Source organism: Penicillium expansum (assembly GCF_000769745.1).
Source record: "Penicillium expansum strain MD-8 chromosome Unknown contig127, whole genome shotgun sequence".
NCBI classification, from domain to species: domain Eukaryota; kingdom Fungi; phylum Ascomycota; class Eurotiomycetes; order Eurotiales; family Aspergillaceae; genus Penicillium; species Penicillium expansum.
The window spans coordinates 97,074-119,312 of NW_015971384.1; the positions used below are offsets into that span (position 1 = coordinate 97,074).

At 47.2% G+C, this 22,239-nt stretch overlaps 5 protein-coding genes across 5 annotated transcripts; 4 read left to right on the forward strand and 1 right to left on the reverse strand.

Moving 5' to 3' along the window:
• Positions 1-3,209: 3,209 nt before the first annotated feature.
• PEX2_039240 (uncharacterized protein) lies at positions 3,210-4,175 on the forward strand (the record flags this gene model as incomplete). Its single annotated transcript, XM_016741199.1, has 1 exon — positions 3,210-4,175. One exon carries the CDS (start codon positions 3,210-3,212, stop codon positions 4,173-4,175), a length of 966 nt encoding a protein of 321 aa, XP_016596693.1.
• Positions 4,176-4,708: 533 nt separating this feature from the next.
• On the reverse strand, positions 4,709-6,240 carry PEX2_039250 (uncharacterized protein; the record flags this gene model as incomplete). The annotated part of the gene is made up of 2 exons (XM_016741200.1): positions 4,709-6,048; positions 6,087-6,240. The coding sequence occupies 2 exons, from the start codon at positions 6,238-6,240 to the stop codon at positions 4,709-4,711; spliced, it is 1,494 nt and encodes a 497-aa protein (XP_016596694.1).
• Positions 6,241-13,445: 7,205 nt separating this feature from the next.
• On the forward strand, positions 13,446-14,450 carry PEX2_039260 (uncharacterized protein; the record flags this gene model as incomplete). The annotated part of the gene is made up of 4 exons (XM_016741201.1): positions 13,446-13,612; positions 13,666-13,746; positions 13,800-13,915; positions 14,152-14,450. The coding sequence occupies 4 exons, from the start codon at positions 13,446-13,448 to the stop codon at positions 14,448-14,450; spliced, it is 663 nt and encodes a 220-aa protein (XP_016596695.1).
• A 3,008-nt stretch (positions 14,451-17,458) lies between these two features.
• Positions 17,459-18,392, forward strand: PEX2_039270 (Class II aldolase/adducin N-terminal; the record flags this gene model as incomplete). The annotated part of the gene is made up of 2 exons (XM_016741202.1): positions 17,459-18,256; positions 18,318-18,392. The coding sequence occupies 2 exons, from the start codon at positions 17,459-17,461 to the stop codon at positions 18,390-18,392; spliced, it is 873 nt and encodes a 290-aa protein (XP_016596696.1).
• A 942-nt stretch (positions 18,393-19,334) lies between these two features.
• Positions 19,335-21,220, forward strand: PEX2_039280 (Amino acid/polyamine transporter I; the record flags this gene model as incomplete). The annotated part of the gene is made up of 4 exons (XM_016741203.1): positions 19,335-19,524; positions 19,584-20,154; positions 20,235-20,447; positions 20,515-21,220. The coding sequence occupies 4 exons, from the start codon at positions 19,335-19,337 to the stop codon at positions 21,218-21,220; spliced, it is 1,680 nt and encodes a 559-aa protein (XP_016596697.1).
• Between the last annotated feature and the right edge of the window lie 1,019 nt (positions 21,221-22,239).

The following is a 22,239-nucleotide window of genomic DNA, read 5'->3' on the forward strand; positions in this document are numbered from 1 at the left end:
AGCATGTCTTTCTTGGGCTCACGGAGAACGCAGCTGCACCGCCGCCAATCGATATAACCGGTGAAGTCGAGATCAGGACCGTTGTATATCGAGAGATTGCACCAGGAACCACGTGTGGGATTATTTCCCGGGTGCCTCCTAGCCTTATCAAATATGAGACAACAGCTTGAATTTATGGAACTGGATACCCTTATTGTTGGACCGGAACACTTCTAGCTACTAAACAATGTAGGTCAGTTATATTGGCCAAAGCTCACCACTTTTAGATCCACCAAAGCTGCGAATGAACTATATCTAGCTGCTGGGCGCACCGCTCAATATATGTCCGAACTTTGGAGCATGACTTAACGTTTTCTCGCTGACGATGATAACTTTGATGGGCTTCAGCATGTCTTCGAAGCATATGCCCAACATTGGTTTTATGATGAGTCCGAAGGCAAAGCTATATGATTTAGTTCAGATAAACTATACATATAAAAGTTTATTTGACAATTTAGGCCTTTTCCTGCCTTCTATGCCGTCTATCTATGAAACTGAGAAGAGCCACAAAACATTTATTAAGAACGGCATCTAAAAAGACATTTAAAAAGAATAGCCAAGAGGACCAGCTAAAAAGACGCCACAAGACCGCATAAGCAGCGGTCCATCATTGAGGTCCTTGGATTAACTTAAGCTAAATAGATCAGACTACTCCGTACTCTTGTCCATAATATCTTTAAAATATATAGAGACCCACTTCACCACCTACAACTTCCGTTTTGGGTTAAAGCATTCAGTGGGGCCTTTCCCCCTAAGATAACGGTTTTTTGTTGGAAAGAATTTGGAGGAAATTGAACCTCATCAGGTTTTGGCAATGTTTCAACTCTCGATAATCGATAATCCAACAGGTATCTAGTTCAGCATACGTACTTCAATGTCGAGAATCGCATTGAAACAAGAGCATATATATCTGAATTACTCCCAGCTTGATTTGGAAAGCCAAGCCCCCTTCCCATTATCTTGAAAATGAAGCAAGAAATTGACTCCCAAGAGCGCGATTCGCCTCAAATTTCACCCGAGGCAGATCATGACCAGTACCCCGAAGGCGGACTAAAGGCATGGTCTGTGGTTCTTGGGGCTTGGTGTGCTATGATCCCCTCTATGGGACTCTTAAACAGCCTGGGAACTCTTCAGCCTTGGACAAGTACCCACCAACTCAAGGATTACTCGGAGTCGAGTATCGGTTGGATTTATGGAGCCTACACATTTTTCCTTTTCCTGGGAGGTGCCCAATTTGGTAACAATTTTCCCGTCATATCGAATCTAGTCTGAACTAACTACTACTTTAGGTGCAATCCTTGATTCCCACGGGCCTCTATACGTGGTGCTCCCGGGCTCTATTGGGATAGTTCTTTCATTGATTTTTCTGAGCTTTAGTCAGGGTATGTTCCCAATATCTATTCATGTCTCTCCCCTGTCGCTGTCACATTACCTTCACTACCAACGCCCGAAAAAGAAACGATATCTAACTATCTACAAGAATATTATCAGATATTTTTGTCATTTAGCGTGCTCGGCGGGATATCAGCTAGCACACTATTCACACCTCCATTGGCAGCTATCGGCCATTGGTTCAATGTTCGACGTGGTTGGGCAACCGGGGTGGCTTGCACAGCAGGAGGTGTGGGGGGTTGCATATTCCCCTTGATAATTCTTTTTGCAGCTCCTCGCATCGGCTTTGCATGGGCAATTCGCATAATCGCTCTGGTATGCGCAGTGACATGCTCAATTGCATGTCTCACAGTCCGAACCAGACTTCCTCCCAAGAAAGCGGTGACTTCCATCGATTTCAAGGCTCTTAAAGATATAAAATACGCATCCACGACGATGAGTGTCTTTCTTGCTGAATTTTCGGCTTTCATTCCAATCACATATATCACGTCCTACACACTTCATGCAGGCTTCGACGAACAGTTGTCATATGCAGTTCTCGTCTTTCTTAATCTTGGTGCTGTGTTCGGGCGCTTCCTGCCAGGACTGGTGGCTGATCGGTTAGGTCGATTTAACGTCATGATCGTGAGTTGCTTAATGTGTTCCCTATTAACTCTCATACTTTGGCTTTCAGGGGATCTAGTCGATCCCGACAGCCTGGGGATTGTCATTAGCTACGCTGTGCTGTTCGGCTTCTGGAGTGGTTCAGCTATCAGTATTGCACCAGTTTGCATTTCTCAGGTCTGTGAGATCCAAGACTATGGAAAAAGGGTTGGAACTACATGGACTCTAGTCAGCTTCGGCACCCTCATCGCTCTCCCTATTGCAGGAGCTATTCAGCAGCACAACAATGGGGAGTACTATGGGCTGATTATTTTTGGAGGTGTTCTCTATATTTCGTCCACAATTGCATTCGTTGTATCTCGTGGCATTTGCAAAGGATGGGGTTGGGGGATAAAATTCTAGAATACTTCTTATACTTTTCGAAAGACCTGGGCCAATTATATAAAACACTGAACACTTCCATAAGACTTTTCCCAACAATATATCGAGCTTCAAAAATGGTGTTACCTCCCTACACTTGGTGAGGATTGTCTCAATAAGCTCACGAATCTTACCCAAAGAACTCGTGTTCTCAGCTGCATAAATGGGTTTTGGAATACCACCTATGTAGGTACGGGGATAACCTAGCGACTAACCTAGTCTGACCAAAATTTGCTAAAGTAAAACAACCTTGAAGTGGTATAGTGTCAGTAAGCAAGGGTCTGATACGATACTGGCCCCAGGGTTATGACCTCGGGAATGCCCCCACTATTCTCGGTCTTTAATGTTAGAAGTATTCGAAGTTCTTGAATAACCCAAGACACTACCCAGGCCAGTGTTGTAATAAAGGGATAAAGACAATATCAGTGTTTCATAAGGAGCAAGCTCGTCCACAGGAGGTTTAGCATTGTAGTCCCCACCTGTTGCATCAGTATTCTGTAAGCATTTTACTAGCTTTCCAACGATGCCTAGAGATGACATAACGGACATGAATATACTTCTAGGTACTTTGCAAGGTCCAGCCTTCTCGAAAACGATGGAATACACCGTCATCATTCGGGACAGCTTTCGTCACCACTTGTACCACAAAATTCCTCACGTGCTGTCAGATCTGCACCTTATCTTGACCTTAACACTCCCCACAAAACCTCCAAGGCTTGTCAACCTGCATCTTACTGTGGTTTACTGACATTGCAATGGGAGATCCTGGAATATCTTGGCGTGGGAACGAAGGTGGGGAGGAAGGTGCGATGCCAACATCCGAACCAACTCGTGATTTCCCCGAACGTGATTCCCACATCAGTCTTCAATCTACAGAATCGGACTTTCATATTCCTGATGACGCTGAAAGTTTGACTCTTCCCACAAGGCGGCGAACAACTAAAAAAGTTGAACGGCTCGAAATGGAGATTGACCGTTTGACTCTATACAGAAAGATTGACCAGATCGCAAGGAAGATTAATACGAATCAGGAGACAACTCAATACCTTTTGATTACCAACTTGAGCGATAACCTACGTGATTACCTTCTGGAAAAAAATATCGGCGGAGTACGACTCACTCTCGACGATCAAAACATCCTGCTCAGGATCATGCCTAGCGTACAGCACGGTTGCATTATCGGTAGATGTACCATTTTCTTATCTCAGGCAATGGAAATCGCGGGTTTATCATTTGAGAGTGATCGCTGGGAAATGACTGGCGCTGCAACAAAGCAGGGAGGCTTTTGCGCAAAGGAACCGGATGTCAGTATGGTCCCAAAACCGCATCCTCTCTCCACAATTGTTGGTGCTTGGCCATCCCTTGTCGTCCAGATTGGGCTTTCAGAATCACAGAGTCATTTTTATAAGGATGTCAAATGGTGGTTACACAACTCCAACCACAACACTCGATTGGTTTTGCTCCTCAAAATCCACAGGCAACCCTTTTGGGTGGATGTTGAACTGTGGTCAGAGGGTCTTGAGATCGACCCACAGCCAGAGAGTCCAGTGATTAAGCAGTCAATACGAGTCAAAGAGGATGTAATCACATCGCTTGAGGGTTCAAGTCTGGATATTCATCTAGACTACGAGATGATTATGAGAGAAGCCCGGCCAAGTGGGCAAGAAGACATCGTTATTACGCAACGGATGCTGCGTAGGATTTGCAAAGAGATAGTTTAAGCCAACTGCTAAAAGTATCATTTGCTCTCGCTTGGCGGATAGTGCCTGGCACCTAGGCACCAACAACCTGATCCAAAATATGAAGTTACGCGCTCGCTGATGGGTTTTCATGTCGGACCAAACCGATGGATGGGATCGTAACTACTCTGCGATTGGCTTTTTATGTGTTATTAACGGATTTTATTCCAATGATTGCTCTATTGCAGTGGTGACAAGTCACCTGTTTCTAACAACATTCACTGGGCGATAGTACAGTATATCGTAGCTCTAGCAACACTATTAAATGTCGCGCTTACTATAGGTTTATCGTACTTTGTGATTTCCAATCTTCCGAGATTCATTTTATGGCAAGGTTTGAAAATGCTGTTCATTTCATAACACAGATGTAGCGAAATATAGATTGCGTAATTATAACTATGAGCAACCATAGCACAGGAGTTGAGCTCGCAAGGGGCTGGTAACTCTACGCTATGCCCAGACTAATCATCCTGCAATACTATCTTGGGTTTAGCCTCTACCTCTATTTCTAGTTTTTAGTGACGGAAGTGACTTACATCGAACTTTCCCGAAATAGCTTTAATTCCACCCTCTAAAACGAGTTGCGTAGAGTTGCACACACCGTCTGGCTGACCTATCCAACTTCCAATGATGTTGGTCTTGAAAATAGGACGTATCGCGTATATTCCACCCTCACCCGCGATAACCGTAAATCCTTGTAGTTGTTGGCCGCGGAGGTCGACTGTTACTTGACTTCCTGGTAGTCGATATCCTAAAGTGGTGTTCGGGGTTCCAAAATCTGCACTTATCAAATCAAACCCAGTGATATAGGTTTTTGTTCCTTCAGGTAAGATAGACACGGCCAAACTGGTAACATTTTCCAATGCAACGGCTTGCAGAACGGGAACATGCTCTTCCCAGCAATTTTTGCACTTCGACCAATCATTCCCCTGTCTGCAGTTCCTATCGCAGCGAATCTCAACAGAGACTCCGTTCCAGGGTACTTCACCAAGCAACAAGCAATTTTGAAGGCCAGGTTGATCATCCAAGCCTTTAACCATTGAATACCTATCTGCTAGCCACCGGTTGTTTCTCCACTGTCGACGTAATGCCCAAAGGTAGAGATATTGTTGTTCAATCTTTGCAGTACAGCGGTAAATTGATCGCCAGCTCTTGCTTTTGCGGTTTTGTGGTGTATCCGCTAGACAAGCCAAAAATCCACGATCTCCATTCACTCGAAATCTTGTCTTCCAGAAGGATTGAAGTTCAAAGAGAACTGCCATTGTTCGGGATGCAAATCGAAGACTGAGGAAATCGACAGTGGAAAGGTAACCTGCAATTTCAAGTCTTATCTCCATCGCGAGTAAACCGAAGCAGTCAGTCCTAAAAGTCGTCTTATTGCTGAAACCCTTTTTGAAGCCTTTTGTTTTCGAAAGCTCTTTGCTAGCATCCCCAATCCCCTTAATCACAGGTCGCTGTAGGGGATACCATGGACCCTCGTTAATTTCGATAAGATTTTCCTTTCCTGGAGCAATTAGATAAGTTTTGTTAAATATTAGTATGCCCGTGGGAATAAGAAGCTTACTGTAAGGTATAGCCTTCGCTGAGGCGGGTATGTTCCTGCAAACTTCGAAAAGCCTATCTAGATTGACCTCCTCATTTGCAAAATGCTTGATCAAGAGGAGCCAACAACACTCATGGATCATGAATGCTTTAGCTGGCTTACTATCAGCCATGAAATACCAGGGGCCAAACGTCTCAATATTGCGGTTCTTCGGACTAGTATTATACTCTTCTTCATGCCAGTCATATTCGGCTATACAAACATCCGACAACTGGGTTCCGCCCGGGGTTAAATGTACTATGAGCGTTGTGTCTGTCAGAATAATTTCATGTCATCAATTGCAGACTTACACGCTCGATATCTTTTCATCCAAGGGTACTCAGTGGAGATAGCCCATTCACACGATATGCAGTATATGCTTGAATCTGGATGGTTGTAGTATTCTGGGTTGTATGACGTCTCCGTGTAGTTCGACGATTCCGAGTCCGATGGATCTCTATCCATGGCGTGAGGAATTTGATCAAGAGAATTATCATAGTAATGGAGACAATATGGTGATTCCAGGGGAAACATAGATATTTAGGGGTGGGATGTAGTTCTTTTTGAATAAAGGTGTGAAGTGATAATCGTGACATCAAGCTCAACATGTCATATAGCTATACCAAGACGAGTGATACTTTCCCATTTGAAATTGCCTTTGGTGTAATTTTTTCTTTTCGAATGGAAAAAACGGAAGGACTATGACCAATGCAAAAGGGTTTTATCCTTCAGGTAACTCTATACGACAGATATTTACGATTTATCTACCTATTAACTCAAGATAAAAGAAACCCCAGAAATCCATTATTATCAATCTACTCTAATATTTCAGTTAGCTAAATAGGCAATACAACCCCATTTTCCGTCCACTTGATAGTTAGATTTTGTCAGAAATAGTTATGCGGGGGATTTTGTACCGAGGCTTGAAGTTCAGCCCCCAAATTGCTGCCGCGTCCCGAGTACGGGCGATTAACCTGGGAAGTACCAGTTCATAACTCTCCCATTGGATACTACCCGAGGTCACCAGCACTTGATTAATAATACTTAAGTTTTCTCATTCAACGCACTTCTTTCAACGGTGCAATCATCTCTATCAGTAATTCTTCGCTATACATAGTCTCATCAATACTCGATAGCTTCAAACAAGACAATGTCTACCGACAAATCCAAGCCCTACATACCCCTAGCCGGCGGCGCAGATGACGGTTGGTCTGAAGAGACCCAAGCGACAGCTACATGCTACTGCGGTGCCATACAACTTGCCTTCGTGGGTGTAGCACATACCTCAATACTAAAAATCGCACACCACTAACATCTACAGCAAACCATAGCCAACCGAAGGTCCTGGGCTTATTGACACATTCCTCTGCCACTGTTCAGACTGCCGCAAAATCACAGCCTCCATGTTCGCCTCCAATTTTATAGTTGCAGATACCCATCTGAGACACCTGCGCGGTCGCGAGAATCTCACATCCTACAGTCAGTCTCGAACAATCGGTTCGGGCAAAAGAATGACCAACTTCTTCTGTTCAACTTGTGGTTCGCTCATGTATCGCGTTGGCGAGGCATTCCCGGGACATAGTATTCTTCGTATTGGAACGGTGGATGATTTTAACTTACATGAGACTAAGTTGAGGCCGAGGATCGAGCAGTATACGAATGATCGGGTTAGGTGGTTACGTCACGTGGAGGGTGTTGGGCAGGTTGGAGGGACGGCTTATAGTCCGAGAAGAAGAGAGCCTAAGAGTTCGCTTTGAATTGGGTTGGAAGATGTGAATTCAGAGATAGAGCATCCAACACTGCTGCAATATACAAGAGCATAACCCCCTGCCTATCACCGCATGGTTTAATATAAGGGTTAGCACCTCTTTCGAGTAGAAGTTTAACTATCGCAGCTCGGTCATGTATTATTATACAGCTGAAAGGAGCTAGACATTCATACTCTTCTCTGCGAAAGTCGATATCGATACCGCGATAGAGCATACACTTGACGCACGCTTCTTTTCCCCTGTAGGCTGCATTGTTTAGACTTAATTAAAGACATCGTACCAAACCAGCCATATTAGCCGATCCAAAGCCGTGATCAGCCAAAGGTTTAAATATTGTATCGTTCGGCGAAGGGATCTCACCTAATTGTGGTTGTATACGTGTATCAATTATAACTTTACAGATGAGGCTTAACGTAACATCTTAGCATGAAGAATGAAGAATGATACATTGTTTTTAATTGTTGATTCATTTATTTATTCCACCTGAGTTTACTTTTCAGCTCTGGCTTGTGCCTACAGAAAAATCTCCGTGTGCTACAAAAAAGGCTGCTGGATGCAAAATGTTATGAATTGAGCAAGACTATCGTAACGATGATGTGGTACACGATAGAGAGACCCTCCTGCGGAGACTCTTGTCATTCAAGATCGCATGTTTCCATTCCTCCAATTGAAAGCAGAGGCATTGTGTGTAGTTGAAAGTGGGTAATCGAACATGTATGATTGATTGATTGAAGTGGTTGAGTGAAGGTGATCAAGCGCTGATGTCGAGCAACAACTTTTTTTACCACCACAGCAAACGGTCTTGAGAGTCTCCTTCAATGGGTACACGCTGTAACCTCTTCCTGACGAGAAGCCTCCTTCAGAGACACTCCTTCGGAGACTCTTGTCGACACAAGACCGTTTCTTTTCATTCCTCCTCTTTTGAAGTCGATGCGTTGCGGATGGTCGGATGTGAATTATCGATTAAAATGGTTGAATAAAGGTGATCAAGCGCTGATGTCGAGCAACAACTTTTTTCTTACCACCACAGCAAACGGTCTTGAGAGTCTCCTTCAAATGGGTACACGCTGTAACCTCTTCCTGACGAGAAGCCTCCTTCAGAGACACTCCTGCGGAGACTCTTGTCGACACAAGACCGTTTCTTTTCTTTCCTCCTCTTTCAAAGTTGAAGTGTTGCAGTGTTGCGGATGGTCGGGTGTAGATGATCGAAGTAGATGATTGAATGTGGATTGCTTGCTTTCAATGTAGATTGCTTGAAGTGGATTGCTTGCTTTTAATGTGCATGCTTGAATTTGGATTGCTTGGATGTGGATTGCTTGAATGTGGATTGCTTGGATGTGAATTTCTTGGATGTGGATTTCTTGGATGTGGATTTCTTGGATGTGGATTTCTTGGATGTGGATTTCTTGGATGTGGATTTCTTGGATGTGGATTTCTTGGATGTGGATTTCTTGGATGTGGATTTCTTGGATGTGGATTTCTTGGATGTGGATTTCTTGGATGTGGATTTCTTGGATGTGGATTTCTTGGATGTGGATTTCTTGGATGTGGATTTCTTGGATGTGGATTTCTTGGATGTGGATTTCTTGGATGTGGATTTCTTGGATGTGGATTTCTTGGATGTGGATTTCTTGGATGTGGATTTCTTGGATGTGGATTTCTTGGATGTGGATTTCTTGGATGTGGATTTCTTGGATGTGGATTTCTTGGATGTGGATTTCTTGGATGTGGATTTCTTGGATGTGGATTTCTTGGATGTGGATTTCTTGGATGTGGATTTCTTGGATGTGGATTTCTTGGATGTGGATTTCTTGGATGTGGATTTCTTGGATGTGGATTTCTTGGATGTGGATTTCTTGGATGTGGATTTCTTGGATGTGGATTTCTTGGATGTGGATTTCTTGGATGTGGATTTCTTGGATGTGGATTTCTTGGATGTGGATTTCTTGGATGTCGATTGCTTGAATGTGGATAATTGATTGATCGAAGTGGTTGAGTGAAGGTGACCAAGCGCTAACGTCGAGCAACAACTTTTTTTTTACCACCACAGCAAACGGTCTTGAGAGTCTCCTTCAAATGGGTACACGCTGTAACCTCTTCCTGACGAGAAGCCTCCTTCAGAGACACTCCTTCGGAGACTCTTGTCGACACAAGACCGTTTCTTTTCTTTCCTCCTCTTTCAAAGTTGAAGTGTTGCAGTGTTGCGTATGGTCGAATGTAGATGACTGACTTGGATGATTGACTTGGATGATTGACTTTGGATGATTGACTGTAGATTGATGTGGATGATTGAAATCGTTTTTGTTTTTGTGTTTTTTTGTTTTTGTGTTGACTTGAATGATTGACTGTGGATGATTGACTGTGGATTGAAGCGGATTATTGAAATCGTTTTTTGTTTTTGTTTTTGTTTTTTTGTTTTTTTTGTTTTTGTGTTGACTTGAATGATTGACTGTAGATTGATGTGGATGATTGAAATCGTTTTTTTTTTGTTTTTTTGTTTTTTTGTTTTTGTGTTGACTTGAATGATTGACTGTGAATGATTGACTGTGGATGATTGACTGTGGATGATTGACTGTGGATGATTGACTGTGGATGATTGACTGTGGATGATTGACTGTGGATGATTGACTGTGGATGATTGACTGTGGATGATTGACTGTGGATGATTGACTGTGGATGATTGACTGTGGATGATTGACTGTGGATGATTGACTGTGGATGATTGACTGTGGATGATTGACTGTGGATGATTGACTGTGGATGATTGACTGTGGATGATTGACTGTGGATGATTGACTGTGGATGATTGACTGTGGATGATTGACTGTGGATGATTGACTGTGGATGATTGACTGTGGATGATTGACTGTGGATGATTGACTGTGGATGATTGACTGTGGATGATTGACTGTGGATGATTGACTGTGGATGATTGACTGTGGATGATTGACTGTGGATGATTGACTGTGGATGATTGACTGTGGATGATTGACTGTGGATGATTGACTGTGGATGATTGACTGTGGATGATTGACTGTGGATTGAAGTGGATGATTGAAATCGTTTTTGTTTTTGTGCTTCTGTGTTTTTTGTTTTTTGTTTTTTGTTTTTGCGGTTGTTCCAAGCCTGCTGAGTCTTCTGAAGCTGAAGTCCATCATGGCAAGGCTGGATATGGTTTGAGTGGATGTTGGTGTGTTGTCTGAACAATGAATGTGAGTATATGGAACGAACAAAACAGGCAAAGGAGACAGGCAGAACAAACAAGGCATATGATGTATAATGAACCTAACAGGTGTGAGGCATGTTGAAGAGACATGTTGTATGTGGTTGAGTTGTCTGAAGGATGAATGTAAGTAAGGAAAGAAAAAAAGAAGTTGGAAGTGGATGGCACAACTGACCAGTCATAGAATGAAGTGGACGTGACATGACATGTGCAAGACATGTTGAAGGGACATGTTGTATGTGGTTGAGTTGTCGAAGGATGTAAGGAATGAAACCCGAAGTTGGAAGTGGATGGCACAACTGACCAGTCATGGGATGAAGTGGACGTGACATGACATGTGCAAGGCATGTTGAAGGGACATGTTGTATGTGGTTGAGTTACCTGAAGGATGAATGTAAGTAAGGAAAGAAAAAAAGAAGTTGAAGTTGGAAGTGGATGGCACAACTGACCAGTCATGTGATTGGGTAGACGTGACAGAGACCGATGCGTCAAGGGCATGGTGATCACAGGCTTCATCTCATCAATGTGGATGTAGAAAGATGGAAGAAATGAGGCTCAAGATGATGATGAAAGACATCAGTTGATGATGGAAGGCCTGATGGAAGACGAAGGGTGGATAAAATATTTGATAAAATGTTTTTGGTGTATGGTGTGAGGAGTTGGGGAGATGAAGAAGGAAGAAGAAAAAAAGGGGAAGAGGGGGGAAGGAGGGGGTATTTATACCCCAGGGGTCAGGACCTGCGTTTGTGCCTGGGGGTGCATGGGGTGTCCTTTAGGAAACACCCATTTCTCAACTTCCCCTCCTCAACTATTTGCGCGGCAAGTCCAACCCACTTCTCATGATTATTGAGGCAGTAGTGTAGTCCTAGACAGTCTCTAGAGTCGTAAAAAGAACATATGACACTATATAGTATCACTGCCACTCCCATCCATCAACTTGAACGCTTCAACTGTATTCTAGCTCTGATTCTGTTCAGCTATGTCTCATATAAACGCATCATGTTGTCAACTGAAGATACACGTCGTTGAGATGCGGTAAGACTTATAGATCATTAAGGTTACACGCTACGCCGTGCTTGGTATGGCGTGCGTGCACGGTCCCTATGTCATGCAGTCCACGGGTACAACCTTGGCATTGGATACCCACCCGCGGACCCCACATGGGGATTTTTGATGAAGATAGAATGCAGACGTACCAGCAGCACAAAGAGCAAGATATCCAGATCATACTACGGCGATAATTTGAATTACTAGCATCATCTCATCCTCAGCTTCGGTCTATCTGCCTGTGGACTCTGTCGATCGACCTTCTTGGGTGTGATCAGTTGGCCCTCCAACTCGAAGCCACCAGTTTCGATCGCTGGAAGATGCACAACGCCTTTTTAATCTGTCTAACCATCAGTTACAGAGCCAGATCCCCTTTCGTTGAATCGTTTCGTTGTTGAGCTGAGTTGCGTGGAAGTCTTGACCATACCGGCTGCGCTGGATAATGAATGTAGTCCCCACGAGACCATGCACATCATCAAGATAGGCTGGGGATAGGGTTTACCCAGCATCAAGTAGTGAAACGATTGTGGCTGAGGATAGAATGAGAATACTATTTGGGCTCTTCCCAGGACATTGACAGCAGGATAGCCTAGAGGGCTAGACAGTGCTGTCCGCCTTGAAGTACTATGCGACCGAGGCGCAATAAACAGCGGTCTGCAAGGAGAAGCGACTGATATTTGGTGCGTATTTTGGGGGTACTTAGAGACCATAGAGGGTATGGAGATGCAGAATGTATTGAGTATATGGAAGCTATAGACGAGGGGCAGAGATAGAAAGAACCCGAGCCATGAGAGAAGTATTGATGCTAAAGACCCCCAACGAGCATAGCGTAGTTCATGTGGGCGAGACCTCCTATGTTGGAGACCCCATATGGTGTCGTAGGCCAGTTTCCGTGCTTAGGTTCATCGCGGGTGTTGAGAAAGGTGATCGTGAGAATGCTGTTTTCGGGCTGGCTAGAAAGTGCGATATGCTCACTCGTTGAAAATTGGTTGAAGCTCGCGAAAGTGAAGGAGAAGAAGGAGAGGGTACGCGGTGTGTATTATCGATGACCATTGATCGTCACTCTCGAGAGTAAGGGAATAAGAAGAGGATAGGCATTGTGTGTCGTCGATGAGAATCGATCGAGGTTGGAGGCGTAAAGAAGGAGATATGCGGCGTGCTCCATCGATGAGGATCGGTGGAAACTCACTAGATTAAGGGAAGAAGGAAGTCAGGTGCGCGGTGTTCTTCGTGGACGACGCTCGTGGACGCGGTAGCTAAGCAGCGTGCTGCGTTTCTTCCTCGCATAATTGCAGTGCCGACAGCGAGGTATACAGAGAAAATGTGTATAGGATAGTGTACGACGATTAGGAAGTGATACGAATACACAAACTCGGGCTCAAACCTTCTGTGGGTGCTACCCGGGGACCATAAAGAATATGAAGATGTAAAATGCATTTATTTTATGGAGGCTATGGAAGAAAGGAATAGAGAGAGGAAGAGACTGAGCTATAGGAAAAGCATTCAGGCTAAACAGTAAATACTAAGTACCTTCTAATGGAATACAAGTGTCCAAAGTCCCGATGTGCATTTCAGTAATAGATAGTCCTCCGGATCATCGCTCGACGAACAGCCGACCGGTCAAAGGGAGTATGGACACCAACGGAGGCGCGGATATGGACAAAGGGTACCGATTTCCCGGGGTTTTGTGCCACGAGGAGAGTGGGGAAATCGACAGGCATTCATCCAGGCACCATGATCTGCACCATCAAAAGAATTTATCGAAGACTGTGAAGCAGCGAAGGCGACGCACAACAAGGTGAGAGAACTAAGCACCCCTCGCATATTCACTGACCGAAGTGGATACACCAGGCGCATCAGCACTGCAGCAGTGACAAACACATTGAGTGTCGAAGAAGGGTGCGAGATTGGCGACAATACGATGTCCACCGTGTACTTTACCGAGCTCAGAGGTGTCGAAATGGCCTCGGAGCTGATCCAGGAAGGCTGGGACCGGACACGGGGGGGGGAATGGACGAAAATGGCGTCGAGGAAAATGGCGTCGAGGAAAATGGCGTCGAGGAAAATGAGGAGGAAGTCGAGAAACCTGTCGAGTCACCAGGTAAGTAGATACTACGGTACTGAAAATTTCAGAAAGAAGCCATATCTTCGTCATCTTAGAGACGCGGATCAGTATCATTGCATTCTGTTCGTACCTAGTATATATCAAGATGGCAGACTCACCGACATTGATTTGCGATTGAATCCCAGAATGTGCGACATGTATTGGTGAATACCCAGCGTTCGAAGAGTTGCGGACAGATCTGGTCGGCAAAATGGACGGCCGCTGAATATCAGCGAGTCCTGGTGAGAAGGGGACACTTCTTGGGGCATCGGCAGTTCTATTCGTCCCGGATTTCATGATGAAACCCGGGCTCTTGGGGCAGTTTCACTGGGTAGACTCTATCGCCACGGGCATAGAACAAGAGGATACAACCGCGACTGCCGGCGAGGGTGGTACACAATCGCAAAGAACAACACCTCAAAATCAGGCAACCCAGGACACAGACATGTTGGGAGATCAAGAGAGCACCACACATGGGATAACTTCCGGGTCTGCACCCCTCGGCCACAATTTCACCCATCCAATCGACTAGCTCCGTGGGCGGCATCAACAGCGGGGGCAAGGACGAAGAGGGAGGGGGGCAAACCATATTGGATGTGCGAAGGCGATCCGTTCGCATTTATGGACTTCGCGAAGCTCATGGGGATGCAGGGGGGTTGGTGAGATTTGGTAATACGAGGTCGACAGGAATGAGGATGCTGGTGGATGGACGGATGGAGAAGTGCAGACGGTGAGCTGTGAGCTGTGAGCATTTGAGAATTGCAGGCCAGAATGCGGGTTGAAGTGGGAATGTGCGCGGATACCAATACAACCCACTCCGACCAGGTCTACCCGATGAAGGCAAGTTCAGTCACACTAGCCCCGTACAGCTACATGACACAAGAACATGAGAATGAATATTATCAGTTAAGCCAGGCCACTACTAACTATAGTTAGAAGACAAGGGAGAGATGAGGTATTCACATCTGAACATTGACGCCTCGTAGAGCACCCAGTTCTAAGGTGAACTTCGGCTTCTTGCTTCCTCGATAGACCAGGCGATCAGTCTAGGAGTGAGACAAGACCGCGTTAACATCGGGGACAGCGCCGTAGGGGGTGTCCGAGATAGGGAAGCAGACTCTCTCTAGCAGGTGCTGCGGTCTATACCACCCGCGATGCAGGAATTCCGTATCTAGGATGTTAGCCTGGCGTATATCTCTTATGCGACTGTTCAGATAGATTATACGTCAGGCCTCGTATAGAACGAGATATTTATCCTAACGAAGGCTGTAGAGGTTAAGCTGATTTTGGGTGTAAATGACATAGACAAAGAGCGATAAAATTTAAACAACAGGCTCAATATTAAAGGGCTAACCCATGCTAATTTTATGATGTAGAAAGTAAGGGTTAGAAATATATATCTCTCGGTCGCACTTCCCCCACGAGTACGGTTCATCCGCTATATCTACTGATGACCCTAAGACGGGCCTTTAGAGAAACCAAACAGATGTAGCAAATTTAAAGGGGAAAAAAAGGTGCAAAAAAAGCAACGACCGTACGGGGATCTCAATATATTTTGTGCCTCATAGCCTTGCAATATTACGCGCTACCACTGCCCCCGCTGCTGGTGATGGAAGATGTAAAGATATTGAATTATAATAACTTGGTGTCAAAGAGAAGCGACAGGTGAATATTGTGCACAAATTTACGAAGTCCCGTTAAACAGAGGTAACTGGCGTGTCCATGCGTAATTCTATAAAGTTTTATGAACCTAAATCCTAATCACAGACTCATCTAGCCAAATTGTGCTCCTCCTTTCATCCAATATCCGATATGGTGTAGTGGCTAACATCGCCGTCTCTCACACGGCAGCCGGGGGTTCGATTCCCCCTATCGGAGATCATCGTGAGATATCTTTTTGTTTTCGATGCTAAAAATCCCTGATTATACATCGAAAAGTCTCTTGCACAAACTATGCTTTTTTTACCGCATTTACATCCATATTAAAAGACATTTGAAAAGACATCTCAAAGAACCAACTAAGAGGACATCACAAGGCCACAAATGCGGCCGACTATTCTTGTCTTTTTACACGAAGGAAAAAGAGAAGCAGGTGATTGTAGGCGAATGCTTGGCCAAATAAAGTTTTCATGCATGTCTACGATCTACGATGTACAAAAGTACCTACATATGTAGTTCTATGTGCCGGATTTTAGGCGGCGGATCAATTTCCCGATCGGGAATCCACCGCTTTATGTTGTATGCAGGTCATACTCACTAACTATTCATAGGTAGTAGCACAGGGTGATTACTCAGTCTACTCAAGGGTATTCTTAGTGATGCCAATGCTCCCGAGGTCAGGTTATGCTCGGTGAGCACTCGGGCGTGTGCCCAGGGAGCGCTCAGGACATATCCAATTTCCCGCGATAAGCGATAACCAGGAACTCAGGAGCCCACCTGCCCAAGTCATGGCCAAGCATCTCCAAGTTTCCCACGTGGTTCCGTCCCTGCTGCCCTTGTCCAAGCTACGCCGCAGATCCCCCCACTAGAACTCAACCACGGCAACCGCCATGACCTCGACGATCGTCCGCGCGTCAGGAAGCTCCCTGACCCCGATGGTGGCCCGCACAGGCGCGCTAACACGATCGGCAAAGACCTTGTTCCACCCCTCGTTCATCCCCGCGTACTGCGACTCCATGTCAAGGATGTAGACCACAGCGTCGATGACGTTGTGGATGCTGGTCCTCGCCGGGCTTCAACAGATGGCCAAAGACGGGTACCGCCCCTGAGATCTCCGGCAGCCCCTTACCATAAGGGATGTCAATTGCAAAGGCGAGCTATCGTATATCAGTCATCCTGTCATCCTCGGTTGCCATCGTTTGTCTTATATTGTATATGACATAGGAAACCAGAACTACGCCCAGAGCAACCAGCACAGGCAGTGTATTCTGGTACCCCATACGCTGGGTCAAGCGATAGCTCAGCGGACTGAGAACTTCTTGGACCTTGGTATCCACTATGGGCGTTCTTCTGAGTGAGCTAGAAGCTAGAACGCGACAAGGTATAATAGAGCACAAGCTGAACTTTTGCCCCAGGGCTGGGCAATGTTCTGTGATCTCTATTTCTTTTGTACAGGCCGTCTAATGCCCTCCCTCGGGTTGGTAGGGAAGATTTGAGGTGCCAGCTCTGCACTGTCGGCTAGGCCGACAATGGCTATACGCTGACCCAAGTGGGTTGACACAGATACAGTTTTCGCCCCAAGCGGGGTGAGATATTCTATGCGCCTTACAAAGATAATCTACATGTGTCGGCTAGATCGACACCAGGTTATCGCAAGCCACTAGCATCCTCTTATCTTGTCTCTGCGGAATGTAGATGGGCATAGCATGGGATTATCACGGAGATAGAGCGCCTTTGACTGCAATCAAGGTTAGGTGTATGTATTTGTGTGACATTGCCCCAACGTCTTGCTAATCAGGTTATCATTGACTGTTCACATTGCAATACGCCTCTATTTTTTTCGTCGCTCTGCAACACTTCATTTTGTACAGCTGAATCACCATGGCACCATCCACAACAGCAGACCTCGTGGCTTTCTCGCCCGCCCCGCCTACCAAGTCAATAGACGGCAATGTCGACGCCCTAGCCTCCATGGCTCACAGAGGCAAAGGCCTCCCCGGCATTCCAAAATTTAGCTCGCATGCTGAGACGCGGCAGTGGCAGCTCGAACACATGGCGGCAGCCTTCCGGGTCTTTGCTCACGAGGGCTACGCCGAGGGTATCTCGGGCCACATCAGCGTGCGCGACCCGGAGTGGACCGACCGCTTCTGGATCAACCCGCTCGGCGTGCACTTTGGCCTGCTGAAGGCCAGCGACATGATCTGTGTCGACATCCACGGCGAGGTCGTCGGTGGTAACACGGCCGGGTCCATCAACGCGGCCGGGTTCCAGATCCACAGCGCCGTGCACCGCGCGCGGCCCGACGTGCACGCCATCTGCCACACGCACTCGGTGCACGGCCGGGCCTACTCGGCGTTTGCGCGGCCGCTCGAGATGATCAACCAGGACGTGTGCTACTTCTACAACGCGCACTCGGTGTACTCGGACTACGGCGGCATTGCCAACGAGGCGTCGGAGGGCCAGAAGATTGCGGAGAGCCTGGGCGAGACCGGCAAGGCGGCAATCTTAATGAACCACGGCCTGCTGACGACGGGCTATACGGTGGATGAGGCGGCGTTCCTCTTCTGCTTGATGGAGAGGAGCTGCAAGGTGCAGCTGCTGGCTGACAGCGCCGGGCACAAGAAGCACATTGTGAGCGACGAGGAGGCAGCTTATAACTTCAAGATGGCTAGCACTCCGGTATGTAGTCTGCTGACCCCTTCCTTGACCGATAACAGCCCTGGGTTAACATGGCACATAGGACACGTTGTATGTAGAGTTCCAGCCGCACTACCAGTACGAGGAGGCACTATCCAACGGCAGCTTCAAGCAGTGAACACATGCCACAACAAGATTAAGAGACAAATACAGGCACTCATAGATTCATAGCAAATACACGGGTGATTTGCTGCATGGCCATGTAGCACTGAGTCCGGATTTTTCTGACGTAGCGAACACCGGAGGATTCTCTCACTCTCAAACCTTCACTGCTTTTGGAAGATACACAATATGATCACAATATACTATTAGCCCCTACTCACTCGCACTTTCTTGCACACTTGCTCCGTGTCTACCCAATATTAGGTACATAGATATCTAATCATCCTTCCATCTTTCACAGGGGCACTTTTGTCGGATTTGCAACCGTCAAGCAAAAGTACGATGGCGGTGATACGCGTCGGATGCCCCGGCCGCTAATATCTCCTGGCCCTGTCATGGCCAGTGCCGCGATAGTCGATAAGCCATCCATGCTACAGGGGCGGACTAGCGTCCGACAGACGTCGTGTTACCCCGTAACATTCTCGATCCCGCCACCCGATACGGCGCCGACATGCTAACAATCACCCCTGGGACCAAGCGTATCTCGATAGCGGCGTGAGCTGTATCGTAGTGCTGATTCTAGTTCTAAAAAGAGGAATCTACTGGATTTTTAGCATCTACCAATTTTGTGGCCCACTCAGAGCCCGCGAAGGAGGGGCCGCTATCTAAATAAGCTCAGATTTACCACAGGTAATGCTAACAATCTCTTATCTCACATCGGTACAGTTAGAAATGTAGCGGGCCCCGATTTCAGCCCCTCCCCCGGCCGGCTTTAAGTGTCATTATTCGACCCCAGCTTCGAGACTCCGGTGGGTACTACCCGACCTGGATCCTTCATTTAGCCGGGGTGTTTCCTCTTCACAGCCCAGAAGATCCCTTTGGCATGCTGTGAGACTCAGTTCCACGACCAAAGCTCAACATTGACAACCGCGAGAGCCCTTAAGCACACCACATCAATATGTCGGCCTCCAAGTATTCTGAGAAAGGGCCTCCGTCACCATCCATCGCCACGGAGCCTTCGTCTAGGATTGACGATGATTTTCAGCAGGGCACATCTGTGAACATATCCTCAGGGTCGCAGCATCTGCACCGCAAGCTGCGAGGATCAGAAGTCCAGCTCTTCGCTATTGGAGGAGCCATTGGCACCTGTAAGTCGACAAGAACTTCTGCTTCACAAAGGCAGCACGGCAGGCTGACAACCTCGAAGCTCTCTATGTGCAGATGGGCTCGGCTCTGCCCAAGGGCGGTCCCGCGGGTCTCTTCATTGCCTTCTTAATCTGGGGTGCCGTCATGTGGGCTGTCAACGAGTGCTTCGCCGAAATGGTGACCTACCTACCCGTGCCCTCGCCCTTCATCCGCTTCGGCAGCGAATGGGTTGATGGCGCTCTTGGCTTTGCCATGGCCTGGAACTTCTTCCTCAACATGGCCTTCCTTGTGCCCTTCGAGATTGTCGCCATGAACATCATGATCACCTTCTGGACCGACAAAGTCCCCGTCGAGGCCATAATCGTCGCTATGATCGTTCTATATGCTGTCCTCAACGTGGCCACCGTGCGCTACTTCGGCATCTCCGAGTTCTACCTGTCCATCTTCAAGGTGTTTCTGATGCTGGGCCTGTTCTGCTTCACCTTCATCACTATGCTGGGCGGCAACCCCCTGCATGATCGCTACGGCTTCCGATATTGGAATAACCCGGGCGCCTTTGTCGAGCACATTGTGTCCGGAGGGACGGGCAAATTCCTGGGCGTCCTATCCTGCGTGTATCAAGCCAGCTTCTCGTAAGTGTTGCCACCTACAGCCACGCCCCCTACTCCTCCCGGTATGACTGTGTGCTGGGACTGACCGTATCCAAAAACAGAATCTGCGGCCCAGAGTACATCTCCATGGTGGCTGCCGAGACCGAGAACCCCCGCAAGATCCTGCCCCCTGCCTTCCGGTCCTTCGTCTGGCGAATCCTTCTCTTCTTCGTGGGATCTGCCCTTTGTATGGGCATCGTCATCCCGTACAACGACACCACCCTCCTGGCTATTCTCGGTGGTGCACTCAGCGGATCAGGCACTGGCGCTGCATCGTAAGTACTCTCAACAACGGTCGGTCATTCCCTATAATCACTTGTCCTAACAATGTTCTTTACACAGGCCCTACGTCATTGCAATGGAGCGGCTCAAGATCAACGGCCTACCCTCCCTCGTCAACGCGCTCATCATGACATCCATCTTCAGCGCCGGCAATGGCCTCCTCTTCGCGGCGACCCGCACCCTGCACGGCATGTCCCTCGAGGGCCACGCCCCGCGCTTCTTCTCGTGGTGCACCAAGGCCGGTGTCCCGCTCTGGGCCCTGCTCTTCTCGCTCAGCTTCTGCCTGCTCGCCTTCATGCAGGTCAGCAGCTCATCAGCCAATGTCATGAACTATCTCGTCGACCTGGTCACTTGCTGCCAGCTTATCAACTATCTCTGCACGGCCGTGACCTACAGGCATTTCTTCTCGTCTCTCAAGCGCCAGGGTATCTCCCGCGACACCCTGCCCTACAAGGGCCGCTTCCAGCCGTACACGTCCTACTTTGCCATGGGCGGCACGCTCTTCATGCTGCTGGCCGGCGGCTACGACCTTTTCATCAAGGGCGGCTGGGACGTCATGTGGTTCTTCCTCGACTACGGTATGATTGGCTTCTTCATTGTGCTTTTCCTCTTCTGGAAGCTCGTCTTCCGCAGCCGCTACGTGTGGCCAGGCACCGCAGACCTGAGCCTCGGCGGGATAAAGGAGGAGATCGACAATTACGAGTCTGCACTCGTTCCGCGCGAGCAGGGCTTGACGGATAAGGTCATCGGGAAGATTTTCGAATGAGGCAGTGGATGGCCATGTGTATGGGCGACGGATTGGACCACTACGACAACCTAATTTTTGGCTCACGACTAACACGGCTCTAATCGCCGCCTTTATAATTATGGTCTCGGCCCGTATGTAATACCTCTATCAATCAACTTTGAACCTTTTATAGGGTAGATTACCTCTCTCTTTTATGGTAGCACCACTATTGAGACTATCTGCTCCTAATTAAAATCAGACCATTCAATCGTCTGGTTGGCTAGTTAACAAACAATTCGCTCCTGGATACAACTTTGTGCTACATTCAGCCTCTTTTGGCATGGCCTTGAGTGAGTCGGAAAGCCAGCCATGATAGCATACACCACGATTGTACCCCATGCACGACGATTGCATACCTACTGCAATACATTGAGGAGAAGCCGAAGAGCCTTTGCAATTACTTGTTTCATTTCCTTCTGTTGGTTCTATAGCGCATATCCAGCATCAATGATTATGTTTGCCCCAGTCATACTCTTCGACCTCGCCAGACTAAGAACCTGGGCGGCCACATCCTGATTGTGGTGCCAATAAGTTAACAACCCTTTGAAGTGACAGAAGGGTTCGGGTTCAAACAGCTTACCTCGACCGCGACAAACCTTTTCAGCTTGATGTTTTGCCTGTGGGCTTCCTTCTGCTCTTCGCTAAACCACTCTGCCCATTCCTAGTGATCACAAGATTAGCCCCGGTTTCTATCTCTCGTGGTAGACAGACAGGAATATCCTCACTATTTGAAACATCCCAGGCGACACGCTATTCACCCGGATCTTCGGCGTCACCATGGTGGCGAGGCCCCTGATCATGTGTAGCTGTGCAACCTTCGTAGCCAAACAAACCTGAGCGACAAGACGTTATTAATTTCTCGAGAACTCGCGCAATACTCGTCCTGGTAGTCCGACACCGGGCTACCCGGGGGTCAAGAAAACGTACCAACGAGCTCCCCATACCCTGCACACCCGCAATGGAAGAGGTTGTGACGAACGTCCTCTCCGTCTCATCGA